The following is a 15895-nucleotide window of genomic DNA, read 5'->3' on the forward strand; positions in this document are numbered from 1 at the left end:
TAAATTTGATTTATTTCGATAATATTCATACAGATTTTTGTAAGATTTTTATCAGATAATTGGCAACAATTTTCACTTTGTATTATAATTCCGCCTTGAAGCCTTAAATAAGATCAGAATGCAACTCTGGTGTGAACTTTTATAACAGGTGTGTCACGTTAACTAGAACACTTTGAAAAGAATACTAATTCAGTTGCAGTGAACTTCAATTCTTATCTGAACAATTGCAAAATAAATTGTGTGAAGTGTTTGTATATTTTTAGAATACACTTCAGTGTCTCCGAGTTCCAAAACAATTTAACAACCCATATAAATAATATGCCCACGTCACACAAAAAAGTAATTACTGTCAGGGAAGTTAAGCTGACAAACACGAGATTTCAAAGCAAAATTTATAACAATAACAATCTCGTGTTGTCAACTTAAGTTACCCGAACACGTGCTGTGTGACTTGTTCCGTGAGTTTTGATAGTAGTTATTTCATTAAAATCAAAGTAGCACAATTCACGCAAGTTTTGCAAACTACAATACTAAAGAGGCTGAAACACTTTAGAATTAAAATTAACCTTCTACTCGAAAATTTCAAAAGGAGGCAGATTGAATTTCCAAATGTTCGAGTGCTATTAAATTTCATTTTGAATAGATTCTAAGTTATTTTCAACTCTAAGCCGCTGCTTCTCTATTATGTCACTCAAGTCTTAGTCGAGTGTGTGGCATTGTGCAGTCGAGAATGCTCAGCACAATTAAGTTATTTCATTAACATACTAGAGATGAACAAACATACTTATAACTATGCGATCATCATTCTGAATAGAGCTTCAACTACTAGTTGTGATTAGAATCCGTTGGGCCACTGTTCAAATGATGTTCAAAAATCTGGCTGAGAAATCTTGAAGGTAGTCACAAATTAACATACTGTAAGCCATAACAATGTTTGACTGATATAAATGAATGTCAAACGGCGCAGCAACATAAATAAAAAATTGCTAATAAATTTAAATAAATAACTGCCTGGCAATATTAGATCATACCGAGAGACAGAGAGAGAGAGAGAGCGAGTGAGTCGAAGAGAACTATGTGTGAAATGTGCTCAACTCGAAATGAAAACGAAAACTTAACACAATTTCCAATGTATATCCAAAAAAAAAAGTCACTCAAGAGCGAAACGAGCAAAACGATGCGATCGCCTCACTTCGGATCGCATCACATCGCATCGGATCGGATCGGTTCGACCGGCCTGCCAACGCAGAGACACCCACACAAGGCAAGTGAATTGAGTGGGTGAGTGGGTGAGTGAGTGAGTGAAGTGGCATGGCATGGCATGGAGAGCAACAATAAGCGTTAAGCACTATAAGAACTGGTTTTCTTGCTCAGCGGGGATTTGGGTCTACGGCTCTGCCTTCAATGACGATCGCTGTGTTTGTGTGTGTGCGAGTGTGTTGGCGGTGTGAGCTGCGATCTCGTCACAGAAAACAAACCAAACAGCGGTGGCAGTGGGTTTAGCGGTTTATTGGTCGGCTGTCGAGGCTCGCTTCCAGTCGTCGCAATCGCAATCGCAGTCGTATCTGTAAGATACAAACGTAAAGTGCTGCGTTTTTAATGCCGCATTTCATTCATTGATCGTTTCAATAGCGCACCGCACGCTTAGCGCACAACACAACACAACACAACACAGACAAGTGCCGGGTCGCAGTTCTGTGATCAGTTCTCAGTTCTCAATTGTTTCGCTGTGTGGGCAACAAAACTGGCCCAAAAGCAATAAGCCTACTCGACTCGATCGGTAACGGAGTCAAAGCCAAGCAAGCGCTTGTTGGCTGCTGGTGCTGCCCCAACATAGACACACTTCAGCTGAGTGGACGACATTGACGGGAGACGGGCACAAAAACGGGCAGCAACGAGACAGCGACGTTGACAAAACACTGCTCAGTGCATAGCGGACAGGCGCAGCAAACGGTCGCACAGATTGAAAAGTCGCAAACGCAGAAGCAGTCACAGAACGCAGAACGCGCACCTTTCTCCAACAATCTAGAAGCAAACCAACTTAGCGGCGGGCCGTGTATTTTTGTGCGCCAACTCGGGTTATTGGATACAGATACATAGATACACAGCAGCAGCAACAGCAGCAGAAGCAGCAGCAACAGCTACAGCGGCATCCGCAGCGCGCGTACTCACGGATATTTTTAGCAGCCGGCCTCACACACTGACACACACACAGATACATATCGCAGGCGCATTGCTGACACACGCGGCTCGCACGTTTTGGAAAACAAATACTGTTCTTTGAGGCTTTCCCTCGCATTCAGTTGCAGTGCGTATCCAACGGATACTAATCGAATTCTCTTTTTTTCGGCAACTAAAAACCCAATCAACTAATCAGCGAAAATGACAACAAAAAACTAAAAATAAATCAAAGACAAACTAAAAGAAAAAAAAAAACTAGTTTGCTGTCGAGGAAATAAAAATAATAATAAAATCCAAAATCAAAACAAAAAATTTATTTTGGTTGTGTTAATCTGCCAAGTTTATGCATGAGGCAAGCGTTAATTTAAAATAGAGTCACACAAAACAACAAATTCTATGACTAATTAGCTGATGCTGTGGAATTTTAATTGAAAATCACATCCGAAATCGAATTCAGTTTCGTTTTTAATTCACAACAAATAAATAAAAAACAAATAAATTTAAAAAAAAAGAAGGCAAACACAATTTCAATTTAAAGTGCTGTGTGAATATTTAAAATAACTTGAAAATTCAAAAATTATAAGTGATAACTGCTATAAATGAAATTATAAATTAAAAATAAAACAACAAAAAAACTACAATCAGCCTGGCACCTCGCACATTTTTGGATTTATGAAATCGAAAAGGTAAATACAAAATCTACATATTTCATATGCTATGATCTCTTGTTATTGCTGTTGTTGTATCAATAAAAATAGACAAGCATCGAGCGTATATTATAAGTATAAGAAGTAGCAGCAGCAACAGCAGCAGCAAATGGGGAGACGCAACACAGTGGAAAGCGAAGCATTTATTTGCCCAAGGTGTTGAAAACTTTTGGTTCGCTTCTTCCCCTCACATAGGCACATCCAACTTGTCAACAGTTTTCACACCATGCCTTTGGGGGTTGGGTTTCCAGACAGGCCTCTGTCTCTGTCTCAGTCCCAGTCTCTTTGTTTGTCCCTACATGAACTGGCGATGAATTTGTCTAGAGATATTTTTTGGCTGGAGAAGCGTTCAAATGCATTAATCTGAGTCAGACAATGATTCAAGATCTGCACAAATATTTGGCATTTTATTTAAACCGGAATTCCAGATCTCTGTATAAATACAATTAAATATATCTCTTCAACTTCATCTTTGTCTTGTAGAGACAATTTATTTGTTTTTGCTTTGCTATTTATTTATTTATTATGCTTGATTTAGTGCACAGTTTTATTAGATTTTTTGTTACGTTTGTAAACAAACCTTTCACCATTTATCAGATCAACTAAACATTTGTGAAGCTATTTAAAAATTAAAATATGTGTTGCCTGTGAAATTATTCGTTTTTGTTGCCAAAGTTGGTCCATGGCCCGTTGACCCAAATGCTGCTTAAATGTGGGAACAGCTGTTGTCACGTCACACATCCCCAAAACGTTGAATAGGAAAAAAACAAAGGGAATTAGCCAAAAAGCAAACGGTGGAAACCTGTCAAAAATCACGCAAATCAAAATCAGAGACAAAAACAACAAGCTAATGGGTAATACAAAACCGCACGAAGCTACCAAAATAGAGAGAGAGAGAGATAGAGATAGAGAGTGGAAGATTGCCATGTCGAATGTAAACACAAACATATCACACATACGCAACGTGTGCCAATTTTAATATACAAACTCAACTTAAATGGAAAATCAAACAAACTCATGCGGAGCAAGTCAACAAAGGCGCAAACAAAGCAAAAGGCATACAGAAACAACATCAAAATTGAAAGATGCAAAAGCAAAAGACAAAAAAAAAAACGAATCAAACACAATAAAAGCAAGAGAAGGAATTAAAATCAGAACTTTGCCGCTGGCTGCCTAAAAATAAAAAAGCGCAGCCGCCCAACGGCAACAACACGAGACGCAGATGTACCCAAAAACAACAATAACAGCAGCAGCAGCATGCAACTGGCAACTGGCAACAGCACGAGACAAGATAAAACAACAACAACAACAATGGCAAATGCAGCAACAAAAGATGCATCAAGAAGCACAGGAAGAAGAAGCTGAATTTGATGCTTTCCACAAAAAGCAAAATTAAGAATCACAAATCGAAAAGAGAGAAAGAACGAAAAACCTGCATACAATAAAAACTAATTTTAGAGCTGTGGCAAAAACAGAAAATCTGAGTCAGTCAGACTCTATAGAGATATGCACACAACGCGAGGGCAGTTTTTAAACTAGAAATGGAATAGGTTTCTGAATCAAAAATATATACGTTAGAATTAAATATTCTGGAAAAAAAAAGTCTTAAGCAATCTAGACTTTTTTATAACTTAATAGAATATTTTTCATCTTACTAAATCACACATTGAATTTCTTTTTGAATAATTTTATTTTATTTATCTCATATTTTGGAATTACCAGCGAAAAAAAAATTAACTTATTGTAGTGAATATTATTGAAAATATTTGTGAAGAAATCATTAATTTTCAGCATCTTCTTTCGCTTATTTCTCATAGTCTAAAATATTCAGTTGCTTTTGTGTATTAACTCGATTTAATTTAGAAAACTCTTTATATTTTTTTAATAAATATTTTTGCAAAGCAAGCTTTAGTTTTTATTTATAAAATAAGCAAAAATATTATTATTTGAAATATTATTCTTAACTATTATAAAGTAAATATTTGTAATTTTTGGCAGCAAAACTTTTTTGTAATTTAAAGAAGAAGTATTGTTAACTATGTTTTAGTAAAACACGGACTGTATTCTTCTCTTAGTAAAACAAAAGAATAGATCGCATTTTGAATATTATTCGTATTTTTCGCTTCTTATGATCTTCTAAAATATTCAGTTGCCAAGCAGACTTTGTATGAAGCACTCATCTCTTATTCCCCCCTTATTTTCTGCACAGCTTTTCTCGCATTTTTCATACACTTTTTCCAGCAGACGCTTCATTTTCCATTTAACCGCACCCGACTATTCGCCTGCCGCCCCCCTTCAGGCACACCCCCACTCTGACACACACACACACACAAATACACAGACTCTCACATATACGTAGAACTCACTTTGTGGCGTGCAGACAAGCGTGCAGAAAAAGTTCTAAATTTAATGGCTACACCTAAAAATGCAGCGACTGCAACCGGGTTGAGGCAGAGGGGAAAGAGGAGAGGAAATGTTGCTCGTCGGCAGTTTCAAGTGCACTTTGGATAGACAGCTAGCTACTCCCTGCAGTACCTAAAAAAAAAAAAAAAAACAAAAAAAAAAATGAACATCCACAAAAACAAAAACAAAAACAAAACACAAAAATTTGAAAATGAACCTCGCCCTGCGTCTGCCTCTTGCAGCTTGTTGCTGCCCCTCTTCACGCCTCGACGCACGCACGACGCGCCTTTTGTCTACTCTGCTCTTATTGTTGTTGTTGTTGGTGTTGTTGTTGCATGAGAATGCTAAACGGGTGAGCGGGTAACAGAAGTTGATAAGGGGAAAGGGAAGGGGAAGAGTGCATTTGTTGTCTGCACATTTCAATTGGTTTCGTATTGTGCCGTCGAGTAATTGAAAACTTAAGCAGCCAGCCAAAACAGAAGCGCCGCTTCAAAATTTTCCAATCAGCAAAAGGCGAGAAAGTGCAAAAAGCCTGCGCCGCATCCTGTGGCGCTACCTGCACATCCTGCACATCCTGTGGCCACGACTCCAGTCACGCCTTCGACGCTGGCCACTTTGCCCCACTTCTGATACCGACGGCCTGTTTGTTCAACAACATTTATTAGCCGCGAATACCTTTAATCGCATACAATTTGTAGACCCAGCACACGGAACTTGCTAATTTTCACGTCATTTTGGCGCCACAAGCAAAACCAAACCGCAAACCAAGACGAACCTCATCGGGTAGCGGAAGAGCAGGCAACGAGGAAGGCGTCTCGTGCCGCAGGGGCAACTGTGAAATTTCAGTGCTCTTAATTGCACCTTGTTTCTTGCATGTCGCGTAAACTTTTTGTGCACCTCAATACACTTCAAATGGGGATCCTAAAAGGGCATATTAGCTAGCAAATTTGATTTGCACTTCAAATTAATTTTAAGATAATCAAAGCAAAGCAATAAAGTCTATATGAATACTTCATTACGTTAAAGAACACGAAGAACACATTTAAAACAGTTGAATTGAGATTCATTAGTTCGCATCTAAAAATTCATTTTAAAAAGTAAACTCATTATTTTAATATTACAATATAAAAACCCTTCAGCAAATTCGTGATTAAATAACATATAAATTAAATTAGAATTATATGGAAAAATTATTTTTATTTTAATTTTACTTAAGTTCTACAAAAATACTACATCAAGTGAATCGAAGAGCAAGAAAGAAAGTAAGAATTTCCTAAAGCAAAAATGCAGAAATTTGTACCCAAATAAACTTCAATTTATTCCTTTATTACTTCATTGAAATGATTCTTTTTATATAATATTATTTTTATAAGTTAAACAGTCAATAATTGTATAAAATGTAATGTGAAAAAGATTATGTTCAACTTTAATAACTCCCAAGATTAACAAAAATATATTTTGTTGGCTTCGCTTAAATTATATTTAATCATTTCCTTCAAACCTTCAAAAAGATCAACCAATAGTCGTTGAATTCGTTTCGTCGACGCCTTTTAGATTTCATGATTCAATTCAACTAAAGTCGCGTGGCCAAAAATTAATTGCAATGCAAATCAGGAGAAGCAAGGAAGGAAAAGCAGTCACGAATGCAGAACAAAGTGATTTTTTGTTGTTCTTATTTGCAGTGGAACGTGTTGAAAGTGGCAGCTTTGAGTAGCATTTGTTGCAAACTGAACATTAAGATTATATAGCAGACAATCAATTGAGTTTAAGTTTGTGCTAAATGCAGTTTAAGAAAGCAACAACAAGACAGTCTTTCACTCTGTGGACGTGTCTTATAGCCCGATTAACTGTTTGTCGATGAAAAGTGCAGACAACAACAAGAGCAACTTGTTTCAAGTCTTGGAATGGTCAAAGCTATGCAACAAGTGGCTAGCAATGAGGTGGGGCAACAGCAGCAGCAACATCAAGAATCTGATGCCAATTTTGGCAATCTGCACTAAATTGTCCATTTAAGTGAACCTGACATGGACACCACACGCTTCTCCCTTCTCTCCTCGCGACAATGATTGCAATCAATCTCCTCATATTTACACCTCTGCACACAAACACAGAGAGCTCTTAGCTGTTGGCTGTTGTGTTTATGAGGCCAAGGCACAAACCATGCAACCAACGGCAAGGGCGTTAGCATCGATGCAGAAAACATTCGACATTCTGCTTAGGCGGACTGCAACTTGTTGTTGGCTGCTGCTGTTGCTGCTGATGACGTTGTGTCGGCTTCAAGTTACATTTCATGTAACTTAATTCTTGCATTAAAATGCATTCATTAACAATTTCTATTCGTTTTTGCCGTTACTCTGTTGCCCGTTTGTGCATGTTGTTATTTTTTACTTAGTTAGACTCAACCGCAACCGCAAAAAATAAATACAAACAGAAAAAAATCAACTGCAACTTGTGGAAAAAGTAATGCCAACTATTTAGTACAGTTGACCTACCACAAAAAAAAAACAAAACAAAACAAAAAACAAATACAACAAAAAAGCAAAACTTTCTTTCCACAAATGTACATCAACAATTGTTACAAACTGAGACAACAAAAAAGATAACTTTTCGAAAAATATTCAAACATTTAGTTGGCTTCACGCAACCAACAAATTTTCTAATTGGAATTTAATTTGCCAATTTAATCATCACTACGACAGCAGCAAACGTCATAGGAAGCTAAATTTAAGTATACGCAATTAAATTGCCGGTAAATATGTTAATGATCAAATAATAAGAGATAAAATATAACCAATAAAGTATTTATATTACATTTTCGCAGCCCATTTTAAAGCAATGAATTGAGTAAATATTTATTTTAATAAAATTGTATAAACTCCGTTTAAAGCACAATTTAAAATATGACAATCGATTGCAATCTTTTGCTTTTGCATATTTAAAATAAAATATAATTATTATTCATACCACTATTAAATGAATCTATGTATGAAAGATAGTCTCAAAATAATGCATATTTATAATCGTTATAAAACACATTTTGAAACTCCAATTTCAAACGCAACTCAAGCATTCTCAATTGCGTTTTGGCCACGCCTTTAGTCGAATGTATTTACTTATTTGCCGAGGAGATTGATGATAGTTGAATGCATAAATTTGATAGGCATTCAAGAATTGCGCAGTAGCCTTAAAGTTGAAGATCGATTAACATCTTTGAGGTGGATTTGTGTTAGATGCTTGCTAAAAAAAACTAAAGAGTTGCAAGTGGCACCTTGAGTTATCCATTTAAGGATTAGTTTGGAAAAACAATCAGTTTGATCAGCATGAGTCAGTCGAAAACTACATTTGCTACTCGTCTGAGTGTGTTTGGCATTTTCTTGGGATTGTGCAAACAGTCGTATGATCAGCCAAGTTTTTTTTTTAGATTTTGTTTTTTTTTTGGTTTAATAAAGTCCCAATTCGATTGCTCAACCCTCTGCCTCGTAAGAATGAATTTTGTTTATGACTTTTTGGTTGATGCGTTTTTCGGCTTCACTGGGTTTTATGACGGAAGCAAAGCGTCATGAAGGAACCACCCACACCACACCACACCACACCACAGACAGCACTTCATCCGCAGCGACTTCAGTTCACATATAACATAACGTATAACCAATTAGAACCGTTTACGGAAGTTTGTCGGATGGGTTAGACCCAAAGATACGCTTCAATGCTTGTCGATTTTGATAGAACACCCGAAGCTGAGGCATTTTTGGGCAATTCGAAAACAAATTGTTAATTGCTTTTGATTGCTGGGGCGGCACAGCCCACGCCAGTGAAGAAACCATTACGAAGACAAACGTCTAAACTCGAAACTTTCACTTCTTCTTCTGTTGCAGATGAAATCGAACACTTACGAGCTGCACAACTACGCCGAACTCGACATGGAACCGGAAAGCTCCGATCAATCGATGCCAACGGGAGTCAAGGAGACGCGCAAACGCAAAGCCAACAATGCAACTGGTTGTCGACGTGGCGAGAAGTATTCGTTGCGTCAGAAGCGACAGAAACGCATTCCTGGTGAGTTGGCCTCAACAACACCGTTGCCAACTGAGCTGCCTGCCACACAACTGGCCACGGAGTTGGATGCGACAATGGTAACGGCGACGCCAGTCAAAGCCGCTGCCAAGGCCAAGAACGCGGCCAAAACGAAAGCGCCGCCATTGAGCAAGTATCGCCGAAAGACGGCAAATGCCAGAGAGCGCACACGCATGCGTGAGATCAACATGGCCTTTGAGCAGCTGCGTCATTGTGTGCCGCAGTCAATAACCGGCGAGGATGCGGCCAACACCAACGAGAAGCTGACCAAGATCACCACCCTGCGGCTGGCCATGAAGTACATTGGCATGCTCAGCGAATCGCTGCAGGATCCCAGCTACGAGAGTGAGTTCCTTGTCGAGTGTTTGCGTGAGAGCGCCAATCGTGAGGCGCATGTCAGTCTCGATAGCGATGTTGATGGTGAAGGCGATGCTGAGCCATTGTATGAGATGGAGTTAGAGCCACTGCCGCCAGTTAAGGCCAAGAAGCCAACGAAGGCGAGCAACAAAAAGACGCCAACGAAGCGACAGAGCAAACAGGCAAAGGCAGCAGCAGCATCGGCAGCAGCAACCACAACGTCACCAGCAGCAGCAGCAGCAACCACAACAATAGCAACAACGGCAAGCAGTTCTCCAGAGTCGTGTTATGCCTCCTCCTCGTTGGGTTCGCCAGCATTCTGTGCTGCCGCCTGCTCGCCAAGCTCAGCTTATGCCTCGCTCTCCTCCGCCGCCTCCACGAGCAGCAACAGCAGCCGCAGCAATGTTGGCAACATGGATGCGGACAGTTTGCTGGGCATGCGGCATGAGCAGGCTCTGAGTGAGCTGAATACGTTGCTGCTTGAATCCGACAGCGATTCGCTGCACTGCCTCGATCCCAGCTATCAGAGTCTGTTGGCCACGGCCGAATCCTTGTTGCCTGCTCGCGGTGATTTGCCCATTTCGATGCATTCGTCGCTGGACAAACCTGATGTGGAGTTGAGTTTGCGTCTGCTGGATCATTCGAGGGATTCCTTTGACTTTGGCAGCGATCAGCAGCCATCGACGTGCATCAGTCCTCTGGCCACATTGGATAGTTTTCATCCGTTTGCCGATTTGTTGCATGGCGAGTTTCCGGACATATTTCTGGCGTGACTGAGCGTTTAGTTATTATTTAATTGATAAATTGATATTATTACAAATTACGAGTACATTTACATCTACATTTACATTTACAATTACATTTGTTACATTTGTTCGTTTAAGTTTAACCTAGTTTGATAGTGCGCCGCCATTGCTGCAAGACCTAACCTCACATTAGATTATTACAAAGCAAAACAAAGCGTACATCGGAATTCATCGTGTCATAGCAATCAGCATGCAACACACACACACGCAGCATGCAGTTCATAGCAGACAGCCCATGTCCATGTGTTTCTTAATTTGACCAATAACCAAATTAGTCAACTAAGCATTTCTCAATCATTTCATCTTTTTTTTTCTTCCAAATGTAAATAAATCACAAAAAATGTTGTTCAAATCGAATTGTTGTTTATACACATAACATATATTCTCTGAAAAGGATTAAACTATATAAATTTAACGTTTTTTCAACACAAAAGATGGCCAAGTATGAGCATCCCGAAACAGATTTTCCCGAAGCGTACAAGCTATGCAAACTCTTCAATCTTACTCAGGAAAATCTGATTACCGTCCGCAATGGCATGACTAAAGAAATTATTAATGGTCTGGGCAGAGAATCACATGCACGCTCCTCGATTCGCTGTTTCCTCAGCTATGTGCAGAATTTGCCCACTGGACAGGAACGTGGTCGCTTTTTGGCCTTGGAAATGTGGCCTACCAATGGCCGGATTATGTTGGTCAAGTTTAGCAGCGAGAAGGATATCTATATGAGCTCAAAGTGTGTGATTGTGCCACACACAGTTGCCGGAGCACGTGGCACGCAGTTGTTTGATTTCCTTGCCGATAACATTGCGATCTTTGTGAAGGAGAAAAAGGTGGAAAAAGAGAATCTGCCAATGGGAATTGCCTTTGCCTTTGCTCTCAATAAATTAGCCTTGGATGTCGGCATGTTGGTGGCCTGGACCAAGGGCTATGGCGCCCAGGGCGTTGTGGGCAAAGATGTGGTGCAGTTGCTGCGCAATTCGCTAGCCAAGCACAAGGACATCTCGGTGAATTTGGCGGGCATCATTAACATCTCGGCGGGCTCCTTAATGGCACTTTGCTGGTCACACGTCAACACGAAAATTGGTCTCATTATTGGCACCGTCACCAATGCTGCTTATGTGGAGCTGAGTTCACAGTGTGAACGCTACGAGGGCTCTCCTGAGTTGCCACTGATGATCATTAACACGGAGTGGGCGCAATTTGGTGCGAATGGTCATTTGGATTTTATGCGCAACGAATTCGATAAGCTAGTCGATGAGGACTCCACTCATCCGGGTCAAAAATATTACGAGAAGTGCATTAGTACACTTTATTTGGGCGAGTTGGTGCGTCTGATTGTGGTGCGTCTCATGGACATGGGCGTCATGTTTACCGATTACAATCAGGACTACATTGGCATCCATTGGAAGATGGAAATGAAATCACTGATTGGCATCGTCTCTGATCCACCGGGCGTCTATGTCCATGGCCAAGAGGTGATGGACAAATTCAAGATGCGCAACTGTCAGGAACGAGATCTGGCCATGTTGAAGTACATCTGCCAAGTTGTCTGCGATCGTTCAGCCAAACTTGTGGCTGCTGGTCTCGCGGCTTTGATCAATCGCATGAACTACAGCCAGATTTCCATTTCGGTCGATGGAGGCATTTATCGCTTGTTTCCCCGTTACCAGGAGGTGCTCAATCGTCACACGCAGCAGTTGGCCAATCCTCACAATAAATTTGAAATCGTTGTCGCCGAGGATAGTCCAGGCGTTGGAGCTGCCATCATGGCAGGCTTGGCTGTTTCTTTAGCGCAGAATAAATGATGACTTTTATGAAATGAATTGGGAATTTCCAAAATGAATTTTAATGTAGTGTGAACGAAAATTTAAGAATTGAATTGTTTTTAACCCATTTGTGCTGTAATGACGAAATGGCTCGATATATATTAAGCTTTTGCAAAATTTCCACACAACACTTCATCATGCCAAAAGAAGGGAGAACATTCCAAATCTATTTAAAAGTTTACAGACATGGGAAATTGGTTTTAGAATAAAGCATTTAATATTTATTTCATTATTAAGCTAAGACACAAACCATAGCACGCATTTTAGCCAATACTTTTTTTTGTCATATATCAGAGGGTTGGGGGTTTTAACCTATACTAATTATATTTAAATTAAATTGAATCCTAGTCATTTTGGAAGCAATTGTCAAACCCTAAACTAAGCCATAAAAATGTAAAATGTTTCGGATTTAGTTTCGAATTTATCTGACGACTCGATCATAAATCGAGAATATCAAAATTTTCAATTTTTAAATTTGCGACCAAGTCTCTGGAAGATGGCGGCGAACCCACAACGAGATTTTCCAGAGGCATACGAGCTCTGCAAGAAGTTCGACATAAGCGATGCAAACATGGAGGAGATCGTTCAACGCTTGACCAAGGAGATCAAAATGGGTCTGGCCAAGGATACGCATCCGCGAGCTGTGGTCAAATGCTTCATCACCTATGTGCAGGACCTGCCCACGGGCAAGGAGCGTGGCAAGTATTTGGCTCTCGATTTGGGCGGCACAAATTTCCGTGTGTTGCTGGTGACGCTGCGAAGTGAAACCGAGATCGATATTGAGTCCAAGAGTTATGTGATTAGCCATACACTAATGGAGGGTCCCGGCAAGAATTTGTTTGATTTCATCGCCGAATGTTTGTCCAGCTTTTGCAAGGACTATCACATCGAGAAGGAAAACCTGCCGCTGGGCTTCACATTCTCGTTTCCCCTGAAACAGGTCGGCATCAACAAGGGCATCATGATTACCTGGACCAAGGGCTTCAAGTGCGATGGTGTCGTTGGCAAAAATGTCGTCGAACTTCTTCAGGATGCCATCAATCGACGTGGCGATCTCAAGGTACGCATTGTGGCCATACTTAACGACACGACGGGAACCCTCATGTCCTGCGCCTTTGGCAATCGGAATTGCCGGATTGGTCTGATCGTCGGCACCGGCAGCAATGCCTGCTATGTGGAGAAGACGAGCAACACCGAAATGCTCGAGGGATATCAGACCAGCAATAAGCCCAACATGATTGTCAACTGCGAGTTGGGCGCATTTGGTGATAATGGAGTCTTGGATTTCATTCGAACACCCTACGATAATGCGGTCGATAAGCAGTCGATAAATCCGAAGCGACAAACCCTTGAGAAGTGCATCTCTGGTATGTATCTGGGTGAATTGGTGCGTCATGTGGTCGTCGAGCTGATGGGTAAGGGACTGTTGTTCAAGGGCCTCGATTCGCAGGCCATTCACGAGAAATGGCGTTTCCAGACCAGCTATATCTCGGACATTGAGTCCGATCCGGAGGGCAGCTATCGGCAAGCTGCCATGATTATGGATCAGATGGGCATACGGACGCATGTGGAGAAAGATTTAGCTTGTTTACGTTATATTTGTCAAACGGTGTCGACGCGATCTGCTAAGTTGACGTCGTGTGTACTTGCCTGTCTTATACAAAAAATGAATACAAAGGATTGCTCGGTGGGTATCGATGGCGGTGTCTATCGCTACCATCCGCATTATCACAACTTACTAGTGGAAAACATGAATAAGTTGCTCAAAGGCTCGGCAAAATTTGAATTGATTGTTTCTGAAGATGGTTCGGGTCGTGGTGCAGCATTAATTGCTGCCGTAAGCGTTTAATCTGCCAGAGGCAAATAAAATGTCGCATTGATTTTAAACAATTTTAAATTGCTTTTGAATTTACCGCGCATCTGCGCAACGCACGTTTGACGCAAAAATGAGTCACACGCAATGTGAACGCAATTTGCTCCTCCTGTTAACAGCATTTGCACTGCTCTCTTAACGCGCAGCGCAAAAAAGAGCCAATCTGTTACGTAACGATAGCAATAATTATCGATATATATCGTGTTTGGCATTTCGTTGTTTGTCAGTTGCTGCCACATTGCATACAAGTCTTGCGCGAAAAAGTTGAGAATGTACGTAATTTAACGATTTTGTCACCACTGCGATGGATAATTAACTGTCATCCACTAGGTTTGCACTAACCAGTTCACTTGTGCGCTCTCCAGCGCTGCGTCAGGGCCTCCAAGTGGCCGCCGCTAACCGCCAGGTCTCTGTGAAAGTCGTCTCCGTTGGCTCCACGCTGAAGGATGAGAGTTTCTTCGAGAAGAACGAACGCCTGGGCCGCCAGATGTCGCCCCATCTGACCATCTACAAGCCACAGCTGACCTCCATGCTGTCGATCATGCATCGCGGCACCGGCCTCGCTCTCGGCGTTGGCGTCTGGGGCCTGGGATTGGGTGCCCTCATCTCGTCGCACGACATCAGCCACTATGTGACCATGGTGGAGGGTCTGCAGCTGAGTGGCGGCGCCTTGACCGCCATCAAATTCATCATCGCCTATCCTGTGGGTTATCACTCCGCTAACGGTATTCGTCATCTGCTGTGGGACACCGGTCGTTTCCTCAAAATCAAAGAGGTCTACTCTACCGGTTATGCAATGGTCGCCGCCTCCGTTGTCATCACAGCCATCTTGGCACTGATCTAAATAACTAATCCACAATCCCGGGATGATACTACGGATGATGATGGTAAACTTATAAATTAAATTCTAGTGCGAACATGTTGACAATTTGTTAAAATGCAGAATACATGTACAGTTTATTTATACTCGACAAATGCGTTTATTTCGCTCTCTGTTATGTAACAACAAACTGTCCAATTGTTGCTATTCGTGTTTAATTTTCGTTTTTTTTTTTTATATCGTGACTGTGCATTCTCCAGATAATGTTAATAGGAGACTTAATTTGTCAACCACCCACCTCCCCCTTACAGGCAATTCTGTTAAGCAACTGTTAGCAAACATACGCTCTTAACATAATTCTGTTAAATCAAATGTAGCTGAATATAATAAGTATAGAGGACTTTCTAGTGATTCTTAAACAATTCTGTGATTACAATTTTTAATATACAGCTTCGAATCGAATAAGTAAATAATTGCTGAGACTTCCGTATGCATGGTTCTTTGGCAGCTTTTACATTTTCGATAGCCGTAATTTGTTAAAAGAGCCACCTCCCACTTTTCCGTCTACTGATAAGAATATATTTGATAGGCTAGCTATTCTACAATCCAGAGGCTCTGTATTCTGCATTAGTTAGAAATTTGAAACAGTAGCTTCAAATAGACAAACGATAAACTATATTATAAACATTCATTCCTGTTAATCTTATTTCCCCAAATTGTATTTTAGGATAAATTCTTATTTATATTATTATATATAGGGAAATTTCGAAATTAATTTAATAATCTCATTTTCAATAGTAGGGTCTTTTTTCAGAGGCGAAATTCAGATAACTAAACTAATGAAGTTA

The 15895-nt window shown here is 40.5% G+C and overlaps 4 protein-coding genes across 4 annotated transcripts; all 4 read left to right on the plus strand.

Moving 5' to 3' along the window:
* The first annotated feature begins 2453 nt into the window (after nucleotides 1-2453).
* On the plus strand, nucleotides 2454-10691 carry LOC117574555 (helix-loop-helix protein delilah). Its single transcript, XM_034258427.2, has 2 exons — nucleotides 2454-2867; nucleotides 9167-10691. The coding sequence occupies exon 2, from the start codon at nucleotides 9167-9169 to the stop codon at nucleotides 10493-10495; it is 1329 nt and encodes a 442-aa protein (XP_034114318.1). The 5' UTR covers nucleotides 2454-2867; the 3' UTR covers nucleotides 10496-10691.
* A 175-nt stretch (nucleotides 10692-10866) lies between these two features.
* Nucleotides 10867-12362, plus strand: LOC117574553 (hexokinase type 1). The gene has a single exon (XM_034258424.2). It carries the CDS (start codon nucleotides 10963-10965, stop codon nucleotides 12331-12333), a length of 1371 nt encoding a protein of 456 aa, XP_034114315.1. The 5' UTR covers nucleotides 10867-10962; the 3' UTR covers nucleotides 12334-12362.
* Nucleotides 12363-12735: 373 nt separating this feature from the next.
* Nucleotides 12736-14218, plus strand: LOC117574554 (hexokinase type 2). Its single transcript, XM_034258426.2, has one exon. It carries the CDS (start codon nucleotides 12851-12853, stop codon nucleotides 14201-14203), a length of 1353 nt encoding a protein of 450 aa, XP_034114317.1. The 5' UTR covers nucleotides 12736-12850; the 3' UTR covers nucleotides 14204-14218.
* A 128-nt stretch (nucleotides 14219-14346) lies between these two features.
* LOC117574556 (succinate dehydrogenase cytochrome b560 subunit, mitochondrial) lies at nucleotides 14347-15193 on the plus strand. The gene is made up of 2 exons (XM_034258428.2): nucleotides 14347-14499; nucleotides 14558-15193. Coding segments are annotated over exons 1-2 (516 nt in total). The 5' UTR covers nucleotides 14347-14497; the 3' UTR covers nucleotides 15072-15193.
* The last annotated feature ends 702 nt before the right edge of the window (nucleotides 15194-15895 follow it).

Source organism: Drosophila albomicans, chromosome 2R, assembly GCF_009650485.2.
Source record: "Drosophila albomicans strain 15112-1751.03 chromosome 2R, ASM965048v2, whole genome shotgun sequence".
Lineage (NCBI taxonomy): Eukaryota > Metazoa > Arthropoda > Insecta > Diptera > Drosophilidae > Drosophila > Drosophila albomicans.

Bases quoted from the DNA above. Each gene is read 5' to 3' on its own strand.
- LOC117574555 (XM_034258427.2), top strand. From the start codon at position 9,167: ATGAAATCGAACACTTACGAGCTGCACAACTACGCCGAACTCGACATG.
- LOC117574553 (XM_034258424.2), top strand. From the start codon at position 10,963: ATGGCCAAGTATGAGCATCCCGAAACAGATTTTCCCGAAGCGTACAAG.
- LOC117574554 (XM_034258426.2), top strand. From the start codon at position 12,851: ATGGCGGCGAACCCACAACGAGATTTTCCAGAGGCATACGAGCTCTGC.